At 43.8% G+C, this 18,771-nt stretch overlaps 1 protein-coding gene and 1 long non-coding RNA gene across 5 annotated transcripts in view; one reads left to right on the top strand and one right to left on the bottom strand.

The window, feature by feature from the left end:
- CEP120 (centrosomal protein 120) overlaps nucleotides 1-7,466 on the top strand; it is a 71,162-nt gene extending 63,696 nt beyond the window's left edge. For 3 of the 4 annotated variants that reach the window (XM_087862351.1, XM_045794844.2, XM_045794845.2), the window contains 2 exons: nucleotides 2,712-2,857; nucleotides 7,008-7,466. In XM_087862351.1, the coding sequence (XP_087718477.1) occupies nucleotides 2,712-2,857; nucleotides 7,008-7,242 (381 nt within the window). In that variant the 3' untranslated portion in view covers nucleotides 7,243-7,466. The remainder of the gene's footprint in view (nucleotides 1-2,711; nucleotides 2,858-7,007) is intronic. The other variant, XM_045794846.2, reaches the window with a different exon arrangement.
- The window catches only part of LOC148110139 (uncharacterized), an 80,453-nt gene that overhangs the window by 19,383 nt on the left and 42,299 nt on the right, over nucleotides 1-18,771 (bottom strand). The gene's annotated exons all lie outside the window — the stretch shown is intronic.

Here is an 18,771-nt window from a genome sequence, read left to right on the forward strand (position 1 = left end):
AAAACTCTCACATAAAGGCTCTAGACCTAGATGGCTTCACGTCTGAATTTTAGTAAAAATGTTAGAAAAAAATACCGCTGCTCTTAGACAAACTGTTTCAGAAAGTAGGCAGACCGAACACTCCTCTTTTTAAAATGAGACTGGCATAATCTTGGCCCCCAACTCTGACAAGGACAAAATAAATTGGACAGTCTCAGGAGCATTGATAAACCACTTATAACAAGCACAACAGAGTTTATTAAACGAAAACATGGTTGGAAAGGAGAAAATAAGACTGCTCTTATTTGTAGGTGACAGACTCAGGAAACTAAAAAGTATCTACAGATGACCTAATAGCATTAGTGAGTTTACCAAGTTTGCTGGAACCCAAAGCAGTACGTAAATGTCAATGTTACTTTTCTGTACTGCAGCCAATTAGAAAATCAGAACTTAAAAACTCTGCCATTTACTATAACATCTAAAAAGAAGAAATACCTAGGGGCATATTCTAAGACAGTTGTTACCCTTAGTATATAGAAAAATATAAAATGTTCAGTGAAATTAAATAAGACCTAAGTAATTGAAGAAGTGTTCACTGATTGAAGAATCAATATTGTAAAGCTAATGGTTTTGGCCAAGGTGATCTAAGATTAAGCACAATCATAATCAAACCCGAGGAGCCTTTTTTTTTTTTTTCCCAGCCATGGAAACAGATTTCTATAAAAATGTACACGACTTATGCTATCACGTATCAAGATTATTTTAAAAGTTACAGTGTTAAGGCAGTATGATTTAATGCAAAGGTAGAGAAATAGATCAGGTTAGAGAGTCCATGAACGAACCCATACGTGTATGGACAGAAGTGGTGTGGGAGTGGTGTGACTGCCAAGCAGTAGGAGAGACTATTTTTTTAGTAAATGTTGCTATGTCAGTTGGAGCTCCACAGGGCCGGGGGGAAGAAACTTGATCTCACATACTCGAAACCCAGTGCATATGAATTATTGACCTAAACGAAGCTTCAAGATGGTATAAAAGAGCATCTTCATAGAAGAGTCTCTTTCTTCAAGACTGAGGCAGGCAAAAACTGCCTTAGATTGGACATGGAAGGCACTAGCCAGAAAAGAATAAATTTGGACTATTTTAAATTAAGTCAGAAACGCCATTACAGAAATGAAAAGGTGAGACAAAACTAGTGGGAAATATTTGCAATTTCAATAATCAACAAAAGACTTACCCCTGTATATATATAAGGTACTATGAATATATCAGAAAGGAAAAACGCATAACCAAGTAGAGCAAAGTGCCAAATGGTTGAACAGGAACTTTACAAAAGAAGAATGCTATTAAAAATACTAAACCTTGCTCAACCTCCTTAGTCTGGGAAAACAATGCAAAATAAAATTACAGCGAGATCACCACCACATAAACCTATCAGAATGGTTTAAATGAAAAAAAAATTTTTACATTGCCACGTACTGGTGAGAATATGGAGCACTGGAATACTCACAAGGAAGTAAAAATTAGTACTACTACTTTGAAAACAATACTTACTAATGCTGAAATTCTCCTACCCGATGGCCCTTCTCTGAATCCTATATGCCCAATAGAAAGGCATACAAACATGGGCCCGTAGACACGTGCGATAATACTGACATCAGCGTTAGAGAACAAGACTGCAGACTAGCCCATGTCCCTCCACAGCGGGATGAAGAGATTGCATATTCATCCAGCGTAATACTGTGCAGTAAAGACAATCCTCAACTACCCCGAACCCAAGTGAATCTGCAAAATAACGTTCACTTAAAGAAGCCGCCCATGACGTCTCACATACAGTTCCATTTCTCTGAAGGTCAAGCAGTCACCTCTCATTTGTGGTGTTAAAAGTTAGGGCAGTAGTTATCTTGAGGAAAGGAGGGGTGGTTCGTGGGTAGGAGGAAGCATAGAGGGACTTGGGCGTCGTGATCGCCACGGAGTAGTTTGCTTTGTAATATTTTACCACTCTGTACACTTCTCGTGTGTAAAGACTCTGTTTACCAGTATTCAAAACATGTGTATGTTGACAAACAGAGGACGACATCTACCTGCCGACGGGACCGAAGCCCCAAAGGGGAGAGCTCTAACGAAAGAAGAGCACCCGTGCCTACAGAAATGTGTACGAAGAAGCCTGAGCCGACTCTGTTCCAGGAGAGGGCGTTGGCAGCCCCGCCTGCGCTACCAGACCGTCCGTTCCTGGGAGGGGGTTGGATCAGTCGTGGGATAGCCATTCTGGGGAAGGCTGCACACTTGTTTTAAAGACCTTTTGTCCTCTGTGCAGATTCTGGTGTGAGCTTAGAGAAAAGAGTGGAAAAGCCTATTATTACCTGGCCAGTGCAGAGACCGTTCGTTCGGTTTTTCACGGTGTATCTCTGTATCATTAGCCGTTTCTTAGATGCTTTTTACCCCTGTCCTTGTGGCAGCTCACTGTGTTGACAGTGACTCTTCCTGCCTTCATCTTGGCTTCTCCTGTGGTATTTCGCTAACCTCAGTCACTGCCTGCGCCTTGAAGGACTGTGGCTGGCCGCGGGAAGACGGGACTTCCTAAGAGAACCTGGCCCGTTCCAGACACTGGGTCGCTCGGAAGGAGAGCGCGTGGCTGTATCACGGGTCCTGTCTAACGGGATTGTGATCACAAGTCAAAGTCGTACGAAATCTGTTTACTCCTCCCATTCAAGTGCTGGCTTGTTTCTTTCCAGCGGGAACAAGAAAGTCAAATGGCTCGTCTTAAAAAACAGCAAGAAGAACTGGAACAGATGAGGCTACGTTACCTGGCTGCTGAGGAGAAAGACACGGTGAAGACCGAGAGACAAGAGCTGTTGGATATCAGAAATGAATTAAACAGGTATAATAACCCCCAAATCCCTTTCTCCCCCATACAGAAGTGGGAGTTGCGGTAGGAGAGCCTGTTCCTTAGCCATCGGGCCAGGGCACGTAGCATATCGGGGCTGTCCCGAAGGAAGGGCTCACATGTCACACGCAGTGCGTGGGCTGCCACAGCCGCAAGTCTACACTCACGACCGTCAGGCCCACGTTGATTGCTGTGAACGCAGCTGTGGTTCGCTTTTTCGTTTCTATTCATACCCTTAACACTTTGAATTTCATTTTTGTGTGACTGTTGTAGGATTGTTGCTACTACTTCAAGGTAAATGATTATACTCAATTTTTAATAATAGGCACTTCAAATCTAGTTATGTTATTAATATAAATAAAATAGCCCTTATTAAGCCCTTACTGTATAGCCAGGCGCTATTGTAAATGCTTTGGTTTTTTTTTTTTTTTTTTTTAAATTCTATTCATTTATTTGACAGAGATAGAGACAGCCAGCGAGAGAGGGAACACAAGCAGGGGGAGTGGGAGAGGAAGAAGCAGGCTCACAGCGGAGGAGCCTGACGTCAGGCTCGATCCCACAACGCCGGGATCACGCCCTGAGCCGAAGGCAGACGCTTAACCGCTGTGCCACCCAGGCGCCCCTTTTTTTTTTTTTTTTTTTTAATCTGGAAAGCAACTCTTCGAGGAAGATATCCCCATTTAGAGATGGGGAACCTGCTGGTTAGACGTTTAAGTAGCCTTTCCACGGTCACATAGCTACTAGAGCAGAGAGCCAGCGTTGAAAGGTGGTTCTATGGCTATGTACGTACTTTTCAAAGACTTTATTTATTTACTGGGAACGAGAGCATGCTCACGAGTGGGGGAGAGGCAGAAGAAAGAGAAAGTCTCAAGCAGACTCCCCCCTGATTGCAGAGCCCAAGACAGGGCTCATCGTAGCACTGTGATCGTGACCTGAGCTGAAACCAAGAGTCGGACGCTTAACTGACTGTGCCCCCCAGGCGCCGCTGTGGCTGTATTTTTAACTATTGTTCAACACGGGACCTCTCTGTAATGTCCTGTTCATCTTAGTGACGGTATCGGCAGTACCATGTTAGAAAAGCCATCATTAGAAAGGAGTATCAGAACAAATTATATTCTTTTCGGAGGGGAAGGCTTTTTAACTTAGTTTATGAAGACACTCGTATTTCCATTTCAGCAAAGCCCACTGTCTTAGCTTGGGCTGCCATCACTGTAGATTGGGGGGCTTCAACAACAAATGCATTCTCTCAGAGTTTTAGGGGCTGCACGTTCAAGATCAAGGTACCAGCACAGGTAGTTTCTGTGAGGACCCGCTGGCTGACCCATAGCTGCCTCCCGCTGTGGCCTGCGGTGTGCGGGAGGGAGCAACTTCCCCTGTGTCTCTTCTACTAAGAGCACGAGCCCCACCACGGGTCCCCGCCCTCATGGTCTCGTCTAAACCGCGTCCCCGGCCAAGAGGCTTTCTCCAGATACCATCGCGTTGGGGGTTAGAGCTTCAGCATATGACTTTGGGGACACAAAGGTCAGTCCATAGCGCATGCGGTGACTCCTGCAGTCACTCTATCCGGTATTTCAGAGCTGGATTAAACAACCACATTTCCAGTACTCACGGTAGATGTATCGTTTGGAAAAGGTCGAGCATCATGTGACAGGGCTCCATGTCTGCTCTTCCTGTGCGGCAGATAATCGGCGTCCACTCTGTTGTAGACGTGCAGGACGTTACAAATAACGCGACCCTTGCCTTCGAAAATTTTGCTGTCACGTACGGTATTTTTTTGTTGTTGTTGTTTTTGTTTACTTTAGCATGTAGGTCTTAAGTCCCTGCTGTTTGCTAAGGACTGTTGGTGGCTGGAATGCTGATAGCCATTTGGCTACCAAATTTGCAGATCGTGCAGATTTGAATCTCATCATTAATATCTTAATAAATTAGGATTTAGGGAGAACTTAAACCACTAAGTACATTAGAAGTAAAAGCAGAGTCTTCTGTATAAATTATAAGGCAGACCTCAAGAGTGATGGGAAAGACAGGAGCAGACCGTTGACGTGAGGAGGCCTGGGAGGACACAGTGTGACGTGGCTGTTACAGCACCGGCGCGTCAAGGGCCGTTCACGACTCCGCATCGGTGCAGTCACACCTGGGTGTTCGTACCGCTGTGCAGCACGTGTTCAGGTCCGTCAGCTTCCTAGAGAGCTTCCAGGGGAATATGACCGAAAAGGTGGTCAGGAGAGAGGGATATTGCACATGAGAACTCCAGGGCAACGCGTTAGCTAGCCGTCTTCGGGAATCTGGCCGGCCCCCGAGTTCAAGAGAAGTAGGGGCCCCTCCTGAACGGAATCGGAGCCAGCTGTTGGGAAGGATGGGGCTGCCTCCCAAGTTACATGTAAGAAGGAACTTTCTAACAGAGCACTTCCGCAGGGTCGTGGGTTCCTAGTGACAGGAGTGTGCAGGCGGAGTCCAGACACCGTGTCATTCAGGGGCGTCAGGGGTACCTTGGGAACGTGGTGGGGTTCTTCACCTACGAGGTTCTAACATTCTACGGTGAGCCTGACCGGTGATTTGCATTTTAGTAAAATCACGGTAGGGATCACCTGTCACTTGTGTAAAGATTCTGTGTATCCTTCACGTATCAAGAGCGGACAAGAAAACGGCTGCGCTTTCTCCTACCTCGTTTGATGTTGTAGGTTATTAGCTTGCATTCAGGACCTCTTTGTCCAGGAAGGCTCTGAGAGTTAAAGTAGAGGGAACCCCCAGGGGAATCGCTCTAATTTGTACCCCTACCCCGTTAACCACTTGATTGTCACCCCCCAAAGCACAGGGCTTGGACTACGTAGGCTTTTTCTCTGAGAACAATGGAAGTGTTTGATTTCCTTCTTGGACTGCGCAGTGCGGTTCCGTGTTCTTTTGTGGGGGATCTTCGAGGGTCGTCCGAACAAACCAGAGTGCACACTGTCAACAGTCCTGCACCGTTTCTGGGGCCAAGTCTTCCTTGTCTGTGACAGCAGGACTCTCCTCACTGGCTCTTCTGCCTCTCACCCACTCGGCGTCAATTCAGAAGTGGGTTTGGTCCTCACTGGCATACTCATCCTAAAGACCGTTCAGAAGCAGGGGCTTCGACTCAACCGCTTCATCCTTCCCATTTATAAAGATAAAATTTAGGGGTAGTTGCAAATTTAAACATTTCTGTAGCCGCTTGCAGAGAGGAGAAGTTACCTCTTAATTGTACATTCTTAATTACATTAAAACATACTCCACTGTCCAAAGTTGGTATTACTATCACTTAGAAAAGGGTACTAAGTATACTTAACATTCTCAAGGCCACACAACTAACGGTATTCCATTGGAAACACCCAAGTCCCAGTCTGGTACCTGCTGTCCCTTCTCTGACTCCTAGATGAGGCATCACAAAGTCGTACAAGGTGCACGCCGTCTGAACCAGGCGCTGACATCGAAACAAGGTCACTTTCTACGAACACTGGGTGATATTAACTCTAATAGCAAAGAGTTTTCTTCTTGAGCCACTGCAGTACCCCCAGCACCCGGCACTGTTGGGTACATAGAGATCTTTGCTGAATGACTTAGGAAAATTTAGTTCAAAACAACAAAGATTTACCAACGACCTAAAGACCCACAATAAAGGGTGATTAAATAAGGGTACATCCAACTGAGGGAATGTGGTGAAGCCCTTTAGAAGACACTGGAACATGCAGGGGAACATTTTATCAGTAAGTGGGAAAGAGTAGCATACAGCCTTGCCTGTATCCTATGTCAGTTCTTTAGAAAAATAATTAAGATACATATGCATTTTTAATTGAAAAGAATTACAGAAAGTTACTACTTAGATTGGTTATCTCTGGATAAGATCACGATTTTTTTCTTTTTTGCCCATTTCCAGAACTGCTACAGTTTTTATATATTTTATAATTAGAAAAACAAGTATTATTTTTTCAAAACTGTTTTTATGAGCCTGCTGACTCCGGCTAGCCAAGGAGAACGCTGGTTTTTGTTATCTCCCTGAAAGTAATGCTACAGGCATAATTTCCCATTGAATCATTTTTTGAAACAGTGTTTTGTTAACTAAAAAAACCAAAAAACCAAAACAGCACTTGCTGCCTGCTTAGAGTGGCATTTGTTCTTGACTTCTCAGGTTAAGGCAACAAGAACAGAAACAGTACCAGGATTCCAGAGAGATTGCGAGCGGAAAAATGGACAGCCCGCGTGGCAATGCCCTGGAAGAAGGTTTGGATGATTATTTGACTCGACTCATAGAAGAAAGGGATACTTTGATGAGGACGGGTGTGTATAACCACGAGGACCGAATAATAAGTGAACTAGACCGACAGATCAGAGAGGTTTTGGCAAAAAACAATGCCAGTAATTAGTAACATTTGGAAAATCTTTACAGAGACTCCAGGCCTAAATATTAATTTCATTGTAAGACCCTCGAAAGAAGGGAAAATGGATGTTTTAAAACCAATTTTCAATTTTTTATAAGCAGAATTTTATATGTCACTGTACAGTATTTATTTGATTTTATTTACTTTATGCTACCTCTCCCACTCTGGTTTTATTTGTAATTGCATTTTATATACTCATTTTAAATGACTTTTCGGTGTTTCTCATAATTTATAATTTCATGGCCAGCTTTCACAACGGCTTTTCACAAGATCTGTCCTTATGGAAATGACTGCAGTAATTTCCGGTTGTATAATTTTTCATGTGGAGCCAAAAGAGTATATGTTGCACTTTAAAAATGCCGCGTCCTATTCATTTGAATACAGCTATCTCGAAAGTTGAGGCCAACTGTAAACAATTGTATTTAACTTACTTTAGACAGCCTGTGTTTTTAACTTGTAACATTTGCAAGTGACAAGTTTGAAAACGGAAAGCAAGATCAGTGCAGGGAAGCGCTAGGCTCTACTGAACGACAAACGAGGCATTTATTTAAATAAAGTTCATACAGAATAAACTTGTCTCAACACCCATTGAATTTCCACATTTTCTGCTGTGCTCCTCACTTCCAGGAAGATGAAAGTCACAGTTTTACAAAGGTGCTCGTCTGCCCACTCGTGCCCAAGATCGTATTGTTCTGTTTTCTTGAAAACCCAAACCCTCTGTAATGTAATAGGCAAAGGCTTCTGCTGAGAAATTAGAGTGAAACATGACTATTTTACTCCCCCGAATTTTAATCGATTGGTTTGTAAAGTACGCAAGATGAGGTCATGGATTTACGCAGTGCCCTTCTCTGCAACTTCAGCGAGTCCCTGTGCTTGGGCCTCTCCACAGCCAGGCCTGCCCTCGGGGCAGCTCTCTCCGCCTGCTTTTCCGGAGGCGCTCAGCACCTTCACAGATGAGGGGACTCTGAAAATATTAGTTCCAAATTTCTGACTCCCAAAAATAATAAGTTGAAGTCTATTTTAGGAAATATATAGTGTTTGCCGAGAACTTCCATAAAAGCAGAATAGGCAGTTTGGAAACAAGAAAATACTTTTCTACTATTTTCAAGGAGGTGTAGTTTTGGGGGAAAGGAAAGCCCCTCCACGCATTGTTTTGTTTTGGTTCCTTAATAACAAGGTCTTGATCTTCTGAAAACAACCCAGCGGTCCCTGAGACAGAAGGCAGCTACTGAGTGAGACCAACGGCTCTGTGCGTCGCAGCGGCAAGTGCGGTGTTAATCAGCGCCGGACACCTGTCGCAGGGTTCCCCGCACACGGGACGCCGTGTTGCCGTCGGGAGGGCTCTGCCTGTGCCTGCCGGGCTTTGCGTGCTGCGCGCCTGTTTTCCAACACTAGAGGGGGCCTCGGATTGCGAGACACAAAGGACTTCCCCGCAGGGCGGCCATGGGCTGCACTTGGCCTTCTGCAAACCGTCTCCGGCTCGGTCACTGACGCAGTAACACGCAGTGTCCTGCACCACGCGGAGCCGGGCGGTGTGTCCCTTCTGCTTCCGCCCGGAGCCCGCAGGGGAGCGGCGCCCCCGTCGCCGTGTGCCTGGGGCTTGAGGGGCTCGCGTGGCCGTACTCTCACACGTCTGAACACGGGGGACATCTGACATTTCACCGCCGCCTCGTACTCCCTCAGCAACAGCCCTTCCGTGTGCAAGGTCATTCCAGGAATTCAAAGTTATTCTCAGGGTCGGGAAGTGGAGGGACAGCGCAGTGGGTGACTGAAGGGGGGTGGCCGCTGACTGCGCCGGCTTCCTCATACTACACCGAGCGGCCGGCCTGTCACCGGATGCTCTCCTCTGAAGTAACATTTACCTCTAAGACGTCTGTGGCTCCTGGACACGGAGACAGCCTAGTGTCCACGTCTGAGGCTGGCACGTGGTCGTGGGCAGGGCGCCTCAGGTCGCCCAGGTAAGCTCCTTTACCCCCGCAGGCCCGTGACTCCTACCAGACCCGGGCTCCTGCGTGCAGACGTGGGCGTCTGAGTCTGGGGCACCGCGCACACGTCTGCGGAAGAGAACCATCCGGTCTGACCACGTGGCTTTCTTGCCGACGAACGGCTCCGTCCAGCTGCTGCCCAGCCTGTCAGCTCTCAGTTCCCGGGACGTACTGCCTGTCCTTCCAGTCTGAGGATCGGTCCTCCGCTAGCTACGGGTAGAATTTTAAATCGGGCCTCTCACTACCACTATGTCCACCTTCGTGGAACAGCTGACTTGATTCTTTTTATCAATATAATTCACAAAACTCACCTTTTTAAAGGATACAATTTAGGGGTTTTTAATACATTCTCATGGTCGTACAGCCATCACCACTATGTAATTCTAGAACATTTTCATCATCCCCCAAGGAAACCCCAAAGGGATTAGCAAGTCACTCCCCGTTCTCCCCTCTGCCCAGCCCCTGGCAACCACTAACCTACTTTCTGTCTCTGTGGCTTTGGCGATTCTGGGCATTTCTTATCAATGAAATCCCAAAGTCTCTATTTAAAACTGGAAATAAGACCTGAATTTTCTGTGTCAATCTAGTAAGAAGATACCTCCACTCTTACTATCCATTACCTATCATAGCAGGGATGAGCGCTAATATAATGCAAGGTGAAACACGTTCTGCTGTGACATCTCTGAGCATTCCTGTGGGGCCGGCAATGACGACTGATACAGGGCACGGGTCAGGCCCCCAGCATCTTACCAGAATTGCATGCCGTCCCCGTGTTCTCCCGAAGTTGGCAGTAATGGGAAGCATGGGTAACCACAAAGTAAGGTCAGGGAGGACACAGCACCCGTCTAGCTAACTTTCCGCCACACGCCAGGCCTAAAATAGCGCCTGCCGGATGTAGACACTCAACAGTCGTATTCATAAAGAAATAAGAAAAGATTGCGTGTGGTCTCCCCGTCAAAAGACATACAAATTATCTACGATGGAGATGCTAGGAGAACAGGCTCTCCCGACCTCACCGCCCAGGTCCTGCTAAAGTCCAAGACTTTTCGTTGTGCTGTCGTGCTTTTAAAAATTGTGCTTTGGGACACCTGGGTGGCTCAGCCGGTTAAGCATCTGCCTTCGGCTTAGATCATGATCCCGGGGCTCTGGGATCGAGCCCCACATCAGGCTCCTTCCTCGGCAGGGGGCCTGCTTCTCTCTCTACTCCTCCCCCCACCGTGCTCTCTTTCTTTCTCTCTCTGACAAATAAGTAAATAAATAAAATAGAAATTGTGCTTCAAATGCTTAGAGACAGAATGAGTAGAGATTACCAGGGGCTGAGGCGGGGAATGAGAATGAGTGAGTGCTAAGTGGGGACAGAATTGTTCGGGTGATGAAAAAGTTCTGGATCAGGGATAGTGGAAACGGTTGCATAGCCCTGTGAATATATTTAATGCCAGTGAATTATACACTTAAAAATGGTTACAATTTTATGTACGTGTATTTTACCACAATTTAAAAAAAGCTTGCTTGCTACATGAGTTGCCTGTCAAGCCATTCTGGAAGATCCTCCTGTTTTCTCATTCGCTGACAGTAGGAATGGGTTAGACACTTGGTTAGATGTTTGTTGTGCCCTTGTTAACAGAATCCAAGGTTACTGAAAATGGCTGCTTTTTCATTCTGACTTCTAAAGGTGAATTGCAGGATCCTTGAAACATGCTATAATATAACTGTGTTTTATAAAATTAAGGTCTTGTTCAACAACAGCAAAACCAAGACCAAAAAACCCCCAAACAACAGCAACAACAACAACAACAACAAACCCACAACAGACTATCTTTCATTGAGTAGAGAGTCCAGACCACGGACACAAATCGGATACAGAATTTTTCACAACGGATCTCAAGTTGCCTAAAGCAGGCTCCGTAGTCTTATCGTGGGTTGGTGGTCTTTCCAAGGGACGAAGTGATTTGTGCGGGAGCGCTGGATAAAGTCTGCTTGAAGAATTGTTCATAGGGAATGACGCAAAATGTAAACCCATCTTTGATACTTGGGTTTTGGCAACTGTAGCACAGGCTCTGGAGCCCGGACTTCCCAGCATTCCCTCTTCTGCTACCTGCACTGGAGCAGTTCTTACACTTGCTTCCTCCTTTCCTCCTCCCTCGGCTTCCGTGACTCAGGGAAACCGAGAACTAACTCATCTATCTTGGTGTACAGATGGGAAATTCAGACAGAATTGTGTAAGCAACTGCATTTTTCACAAACACCAAAAGAACTAGACTGCTCACGGATTATATTATATAACCTCGCTTTGGCATCAAGTTCAAGTCTACTATTGTTAGGAATGTAACTGTAGAAAGGCTGCTATACACTTAAATCTCATTTTATTTGCTTCTCTGGGGGTTGTCTTCATGTTTTCATTAGAGATGTTTTTACAGATGGAGGCTCTTCAAATATAGAGTTGCTGAAGTGGAGACTCAGAAGTTTAGCTTTCAAATTAAAGGGCAGTGGAAATCTGTTTAGAAAGATTAATTTATAGATAAATAATTTACTGACTGATACGTTAATGTACCAGGATCCCTAGAGGCTTTTAAAGATGTAGTCATTATATTCTTAAGGTTTCTAAGAATGTTAAACCTGTCATTCATAACAGGAGAGAACTAAAATAAGGCCCATTTGTAATTTCTTCTTGGAAACATTTCATCCACACATTCATAGACAAATATTTTTTCTTTTCCAAATAACCTATCTAATAGTTGGACAGCACAACCCTTTTCTTGATTAACGTGTTAACTAGTCGAAAGCACGCAGATGCACGGGATGAATGCTGAGTTCTCCTCAATATTTTACATTAAAACCTGGCTAGAGACAAGAAGTGTTACTGCAAAATCTTACTTTGACATCATTGTAAGTTTTAGTGAATGCTGACCCAATACTGAGAAAGTCTGTGCCTGGTAGGTTTGCAAAGTTTTAAGCTCTTCTGCAAATTCTCCGCTTAGGGAACAGACTGAACACGATTAAAGCATCAAACAACTAGCTCCCTTGCTCTGACTCCTTTCTGTGACCTGAAAAAGCAACATTTGGTTGCTAACATTTCCATCTGTTTGCTTGAGAGAAATTCTGGATTGTCAGGCAAGGCTGGTACTGTATTCCTTGAGTTCGGTTCCGGTTTTGGGCAAAATCTGATGCCCTGAGCAAAGTATGGCAAATCAAGAACTTGAGGCCTAACTCGTGAGCGCCTGTCTTCAGCCGTGCTGTTCAGACTGGATGGGCTAGTGTAGCCGACCGCTGTGTTCACCTGACTGTGGCCTCAAGGAAGGAACTTGAAATTCCTCACTTAGCTTCCTTGTCGGCAGATGAGATGAATGGTCTTATCTTGGTTTCTGACACGTTTATTTAGGTAACTAACGGAAATTTGTAAAATTTGCACGAAGAAAAGAAAGGTACCAAATAGGAAATCATTTTATAAATAGTCTTCAGAAGTAATTTAGCCCACAGACTCTTTTTGCCAGTAAAAATCGTCCCGGCCAGCCCACATGCGGTCTTCCATCAGTGGCTCTATTGCCCACCCACACTTCTCTTCCCTTATCTCTCTGTGCATGTGTGTTTACCAGGAACAAATGACACGCAGAATGTGTCTTCAAAAGATTCTTTTAAAAACCCACAAAAAAAGAAAAGGCAAGGAAAAAGAGAAAGAGTAGAGAGAAGAGCTCACGCCCCGGTTTTGTCCTTTGGTCAGCCTGTTTCCTTCCTAAGGGCTGTGAGGTGCCAGCTCGTTCTGCTGGTTCTACTCTTCTTTGCCTCTTACGCTACGGTTTGAACCTTAGAGCCACTGTCCGGATCTACGAGCTACCTGTGAACGCAGCAGTGCACACACGCAGGAGTAGCAGACGTCAGCCCGGTCTGGGGCTGCCTGAAGCCCCGCTTGACGCTTGCTGCATTCACGCAGCCACCATCGTAATGCGACCTCCGGTGTGTGCACTCCTGGCATGTCCCTCGGGCGTGTCCTCCTACCAAATGAGAGAGAATAACCTGCCCATTCTGCTGACATCAGATGAACTGAGATATTCATGATTCTATATATTTATATATTTTTAAAATTTGTATATTATGTTTCCATATATACAAGCTGTGGAACTCCTTTGTTTAGTATGAAATTGTTCAGTTATATATAAGTCACTCATGCGGTTCTTCCTAGTATGCCACCTTAGAGATGATACCCTTCGCAGTTACTAGTGAACGGCGGTGACAGTGGGCCTCTCTTCGCTTCACAAGTCAACAGCCAAGAATGGACAAAAGACCATTTCCGCCTTTTTCTTCTCATCTCTTGTCTATACTCACTGTTGTTCCTTTCCTATGATGACTGCATCCTAGCTGTCCAAGGGAACAACAAAGTTTCCTATCAGAGGCTTACTAATAAAAGCCCTAATAATGCTTGTGTAGGTCAAAAGAGACTCTTCTCAGATTGAGAGTATTTTGATACTAAGAATAATATCAAACCTGTTGAAAACACATGCTCAGCTTAGTCATAAGCTCCATCCACTTAGCTACTAGTCACAATGAAAGTGCAGAGGTAACTATGGGAGAAGAATGGACGAAACACAACCAGTTTATAAGCCTGGGCCCCGAAGAGTTGGTGGTGGGGGAGGGGAATGTGGCAAACTCAGAATCGAAGATGGCCTTCAAATCCATAGGGTCCAAAGCTTTGTATAGCACGTGGCCACAGGCAGTCTGGGGTACAAACGAAAATGGTTATCAAGTGAGAAAAAACATTTATCAGAATCCAACATTCCTTCCTGATAAAAGAAGCCCAGGAAACTAAGAAGGGAACTTCCTCAACTTGATAAAGAACATCTATAAAAAACCTACAGGTAACCTACTTCATGGTAAAAGGTGAGGACATTCCCTAAGATCAAGAAGAAAACAGCATCTGTTCTCAGTATCTCCATTCGATACTGTATGGAAGGTTCATAACCAGTTAGATAAAGCAGAAAAGAAGCAGCTAGCAGAGTAGGAGCTACCAGTCTTCATCCCCCAACAAAAAAACAAGTAAACAACCGTCCATGAATGAAAATAGCCCTGGGAGGACTCAAGAGTCCAGTTACAAACCTATAACAACACCGTAGAGCCAACAAGGAGAATAACCACACACAAAGGATCTCTAGGGAGACTGGTATCACTGAGGCATCTAGAGACAGCCAGGAACAAAATATTTTAATATTTTAGCAGTGTGTAAAAAATTTAACTCTAGTATAAATATTAAAAGACAAAGGTAACATAATTATAGATATGATAATTGATTAATGCATACACAATGTAAGATGTAAATTGTGACTTCAGAAACAACGTGGGCGGAGAAAAAGGTTAGAGTTTCTGTATATGATCAAAGTTGTTATCAGTTTAAAACAGACTGTTAAAAGATATTCTGTGTAAGCTTTGTGTCAGAGCAAAAACCTACAGTACTTACACACAAGATAAGGAAAAACAAATTAACGCATATCACTACAGAAAATCGTCGAATCACAAAAGAACAAGGAAACTCCAATAGCCAGAAAACAACTAACAAGACAGTAACTGTCAGACCTTACCTCTCAGTAATTACTTCAAATGTAAATGGATTAAATTCTATCAAAAGACATAAAATGGCTGAAGGGATTTAAAAAAAGAAAAAAAAAGACCCAACTGTATGCTGCCTTCAAGTTTCACTTCAGTTTTAAGGATACAAATAGGTTGAAAATGAAGGGGTAGAAAAAGATATTTCGTGCAAATGTAAACCAAAAGAGATCAAGGATAGTTATAGTGCTATCGGACAAAATAGGCTTAAGTCAAATACTGTAATTGGAGAAAGAAGGTCATTATTTAATGAAAAAAGAGGTCAATTCATAAAGAATATAGCAATAATAAGTATATATTCACCCAATATCAGAGCACCTAAATACGCTAAGTATTAATAGAGCTGAAGGCTTAAACAGACAGCAATGCAATAATAAGGGACCTCAGTACTGTACGATCAACCATGGGTCTATCGCCTGGACAAAAGCTCAATAAGGAAACACTGTATTTGAACTACAGCAAAGACCAAATGGAGCTGAGAGACTTATTAACAACCTACCACTCAACAGGAGTGAACACACATTCTTCTCAAACACACAGGGAACGTTCTCCAAGATAGAGCATATGTTAGGTCGAAACAAGTCTTAAGAAAACTAAAATCATATCAAGTATCTTTTCCAACCACAACAGTATAAACTAGAAATCACTATCAGGAAGAAAGCTGGGAAATTCGCAAATACGTAGAAATTAAACAACACATTCCTGAATACCCAACGGATCAAAGAAGTCAAAAGGGAAACAAACAAAAAAAAAGACAACAAAAATGGAAACACAGCACATCAAAATGTATGGAATGGCACTAAAAGAATATCAAGAGGGCAATTTATAGCAGTAGAAGCCTTCATTAAATAAGGATTTCAAATAAATGAGCTAACTATATACTTCAAGGAACTAGAAAAAAGAAAAAACTAGGCCAAAGTTAGAAGACAGGAAATAAAGATCAGAGCAGAACTAGAGAGTAAAAACACAGGAAAGAAGATCAATGAAATTAAGAGCTGTTTTTAAAAAAAGAAAATTGACAAACTGAAAACTGAGAAATGGCCCAAATAAAATCAGAAGTGAAAGAGGGAACGTTACAACGACACTACACAAATACGAAGGATCACAACAGACTTCTCAACAATTTTATGCCAACAAATTGGATAACCTGTAAGTAGGCAAATTTCTAGAAAAATAAAACCTACCAAGACTGAATCGTGAACAAAAAGAAAATATGAACAGACCAATTACTTGTAAGGATATTGAATCAGTAATCACAAACCTCCCAATAAAGTCTGAGACCGGATGGTTTCACTGGTGAAGTCTACAGAACATTTAAAGAATAGCAACTTTGCTCAAACTTCCAAAAAACAGAATACTTCCAGATTCATTCTACAGAAGGCGAGCATTAACCCAGATATCAAAAACAAAGGTACCACAAGAAAATTGCAAGCCAATATCTCTGATGAACCTAGATGCAAAAACCATCAACAAAATACTAGTAACCAAATTCAACACCACGTTAAAAGGACCATACACCACAATCAAGTGAGATTTAGCCCTGGTATGCTAGGATGGTTCAACAAATATAAATACATGTGATATACCACAGTAACAAAATGAAGGACAAAAATTCTACGATTGTGACGAGACATTAAAAATAGATCTACCCTGTGATCTAGCAATCCCACTTCTGGGTATAGATCAAAAGGGAAAAAACATAGTATCTTACAGAGATGTCTGCACTCCCATGTTCACGGGATCATTCACAACATCCAACATGAAAACAACCTAAGTGCCTGTCAACAAATGAATGAATAAGGAAAATGGGAAGTATACGTATATGTTTATATACACACACACAGTGGAGTACTACTCAGCCATAGAAAGTACAAACACGATACTAGCACTTATATGTGGAATCATAAAAAAAAAAATTGACCTCATAGAAATGAAAGAATGTCAGTCAGCAGGGGCTGACGTTTAGGAGAAATGGAGAGATGTTCAAAAAGGGTCAAACTTTTAATTTTAAGACGCATAATTTCTCAGGATATAATGTACCACATGGCAACTATAGTTCATAACGCTGTACTGTATACTTGAAATTTGCTCCAATAGTGGATCATCCGCATTCTTACCACACGCGTGTGCGCGTACGCGCGCACACACACACACACACACTGTGAGGTGATAGATATGGTAACTTGATTGTAGTAATCACTTCACCATGTATGTATCTATCAAATCATTACAATGTACACTTTATATACAATTTTGTCAATTATAACTCAATGAAACAGGGACGAAAAAGAAAGTCATCCAAGTTATAAAGACAGGAGTATCTGTATACAGATGACATAATGGATCACCAAAAAAAAATCCAGTGGAATCTACAGAAATACTACTAGGACTTGTACGTGCATTTAGCAAGGGTGAAACCCCAACGAGATCAACATGTGAAATAGACAAACATCACCTGGATTTCTGTGTACTCCCAACAAGCAATCCCCAAAGCATAAAAAACATGCAACATTAAGGAATAAATGGAACAAAAATGTCAAAGACCCACACACAAAACTCTAAAACACTGCGGAGACAACCTAAATAAGTAAAGAAACAGGATATTCATAGGTCAAAATAGTCAATATTGTTAAGGTGTTACTTCTCTCCAAACCGATCTATAGGTTTAGTGTAGTTCCTATCAAAATCCCATCGTGTTTTGTGTTGTTGTTGAAATTGAAAACCCGAATCTACAATTTATATTGAAATGCAAAGGAAGACCCTGAACTCACCTCGTCCACCAACGCACCAAGTGCACACCCCTTATTAGAGAGCATTTGCTCCCGAAGAAGAACCGGAGGCTGACTGAACAGCTCCTGCACAATGAAGGAGAGACCCCACAGAGAACAGCAAGAGAGACGGAGACACAGCAATGGGGAGACACTCACCCCAATGCTGCCAACTGCGGTGGGGAGGGATAGTACAGACAGACACCGAGAGATTCGGCTGCCCTGGGGCACAGCAAAAACAAAACAGAACACAAAATAACAACAACAACAAAACCCATGGTTTAAAAGGGTAAGTGGAATGTCCAAGAACCAGCCCAAGACCCGGCCAAATGGCAGAGGAACTGCTGGCATCTCTCCGGATGAGAGGAGCTGGTAAGCACCACAGCTTGCTTGCCCCCTCCACCTTCACGGTGTGGATGGGAGTGGGGTCTGGGTGCCCAGGCTGGCCTGCCACCTGGGTGAGTCCTGAGTCCCTAGCCCACACCAGCCCAAGCCATCCCACCAAGGGGGATCAGCTGATCCCTGATCAGCGCTCACTGCAGCTCCAGCTAGCCTGCCAAGGTCACACAGGCACCAAGGACCCCAGAGCACTCCGGATAACTTACTAGGGCATCCCCAGCACAGAGCACCCAGGATGCCCCAGCCTGTGCCCACCTTGGTTCCAGCCCCCTGCCAGGGTGTTCCCTGAACTGAGCATTCTGGGACACCCGAATTTGCACCCACTTCAGCTTCAGCTGTCCTGCCCCAGTGTCCTTTGTGCAGAGAGCCCCAGAAAGGCCCTGGCCCATGCCCATGACAGCTCCAATCATCCCACCAGAATAGCCCCAGCACGGATTGTCCCAGGACCCCCAGCTCACACCAGCCACAGCTCCAACCAGCCAGCCGAAGTCACCAGACATACACAGTCTATGCAGGGGACCGCCATACACACATCATTCCTCCAAGTTTAGGAAAGTACCTGTTTTTCCTAATTCATAGAAACAAGCACAGAAAGTCAAGCAAAATAAGGAGACAAGAAGAATGTGGGCCAAACGAATAAGACAAAAGCTTCCAGAAAGAACTAAAAGGAACAGAGATAACCAGTCTACCTAGTACAGAGCTCACAGTCATGGTCATAAAGATGCTCACCAGGCTGGAGAGAAGACTGAATGAACCGGAGAGAAGGACTT

Source organism: Ursus americanus, chromosome 5 (genome assembly GCF_024610735.1).
Source record: "Ursus americanus isolate L20-20 chromosome 5, mUrsAme1.1.p, whole genome shotgun sequence".
NCBI classification, from domain to species: Eukaryota; Metazoa; Chordata; class Mammalia; order Carnivora; family Ursidae; genus Ursus; species Ursus americanus.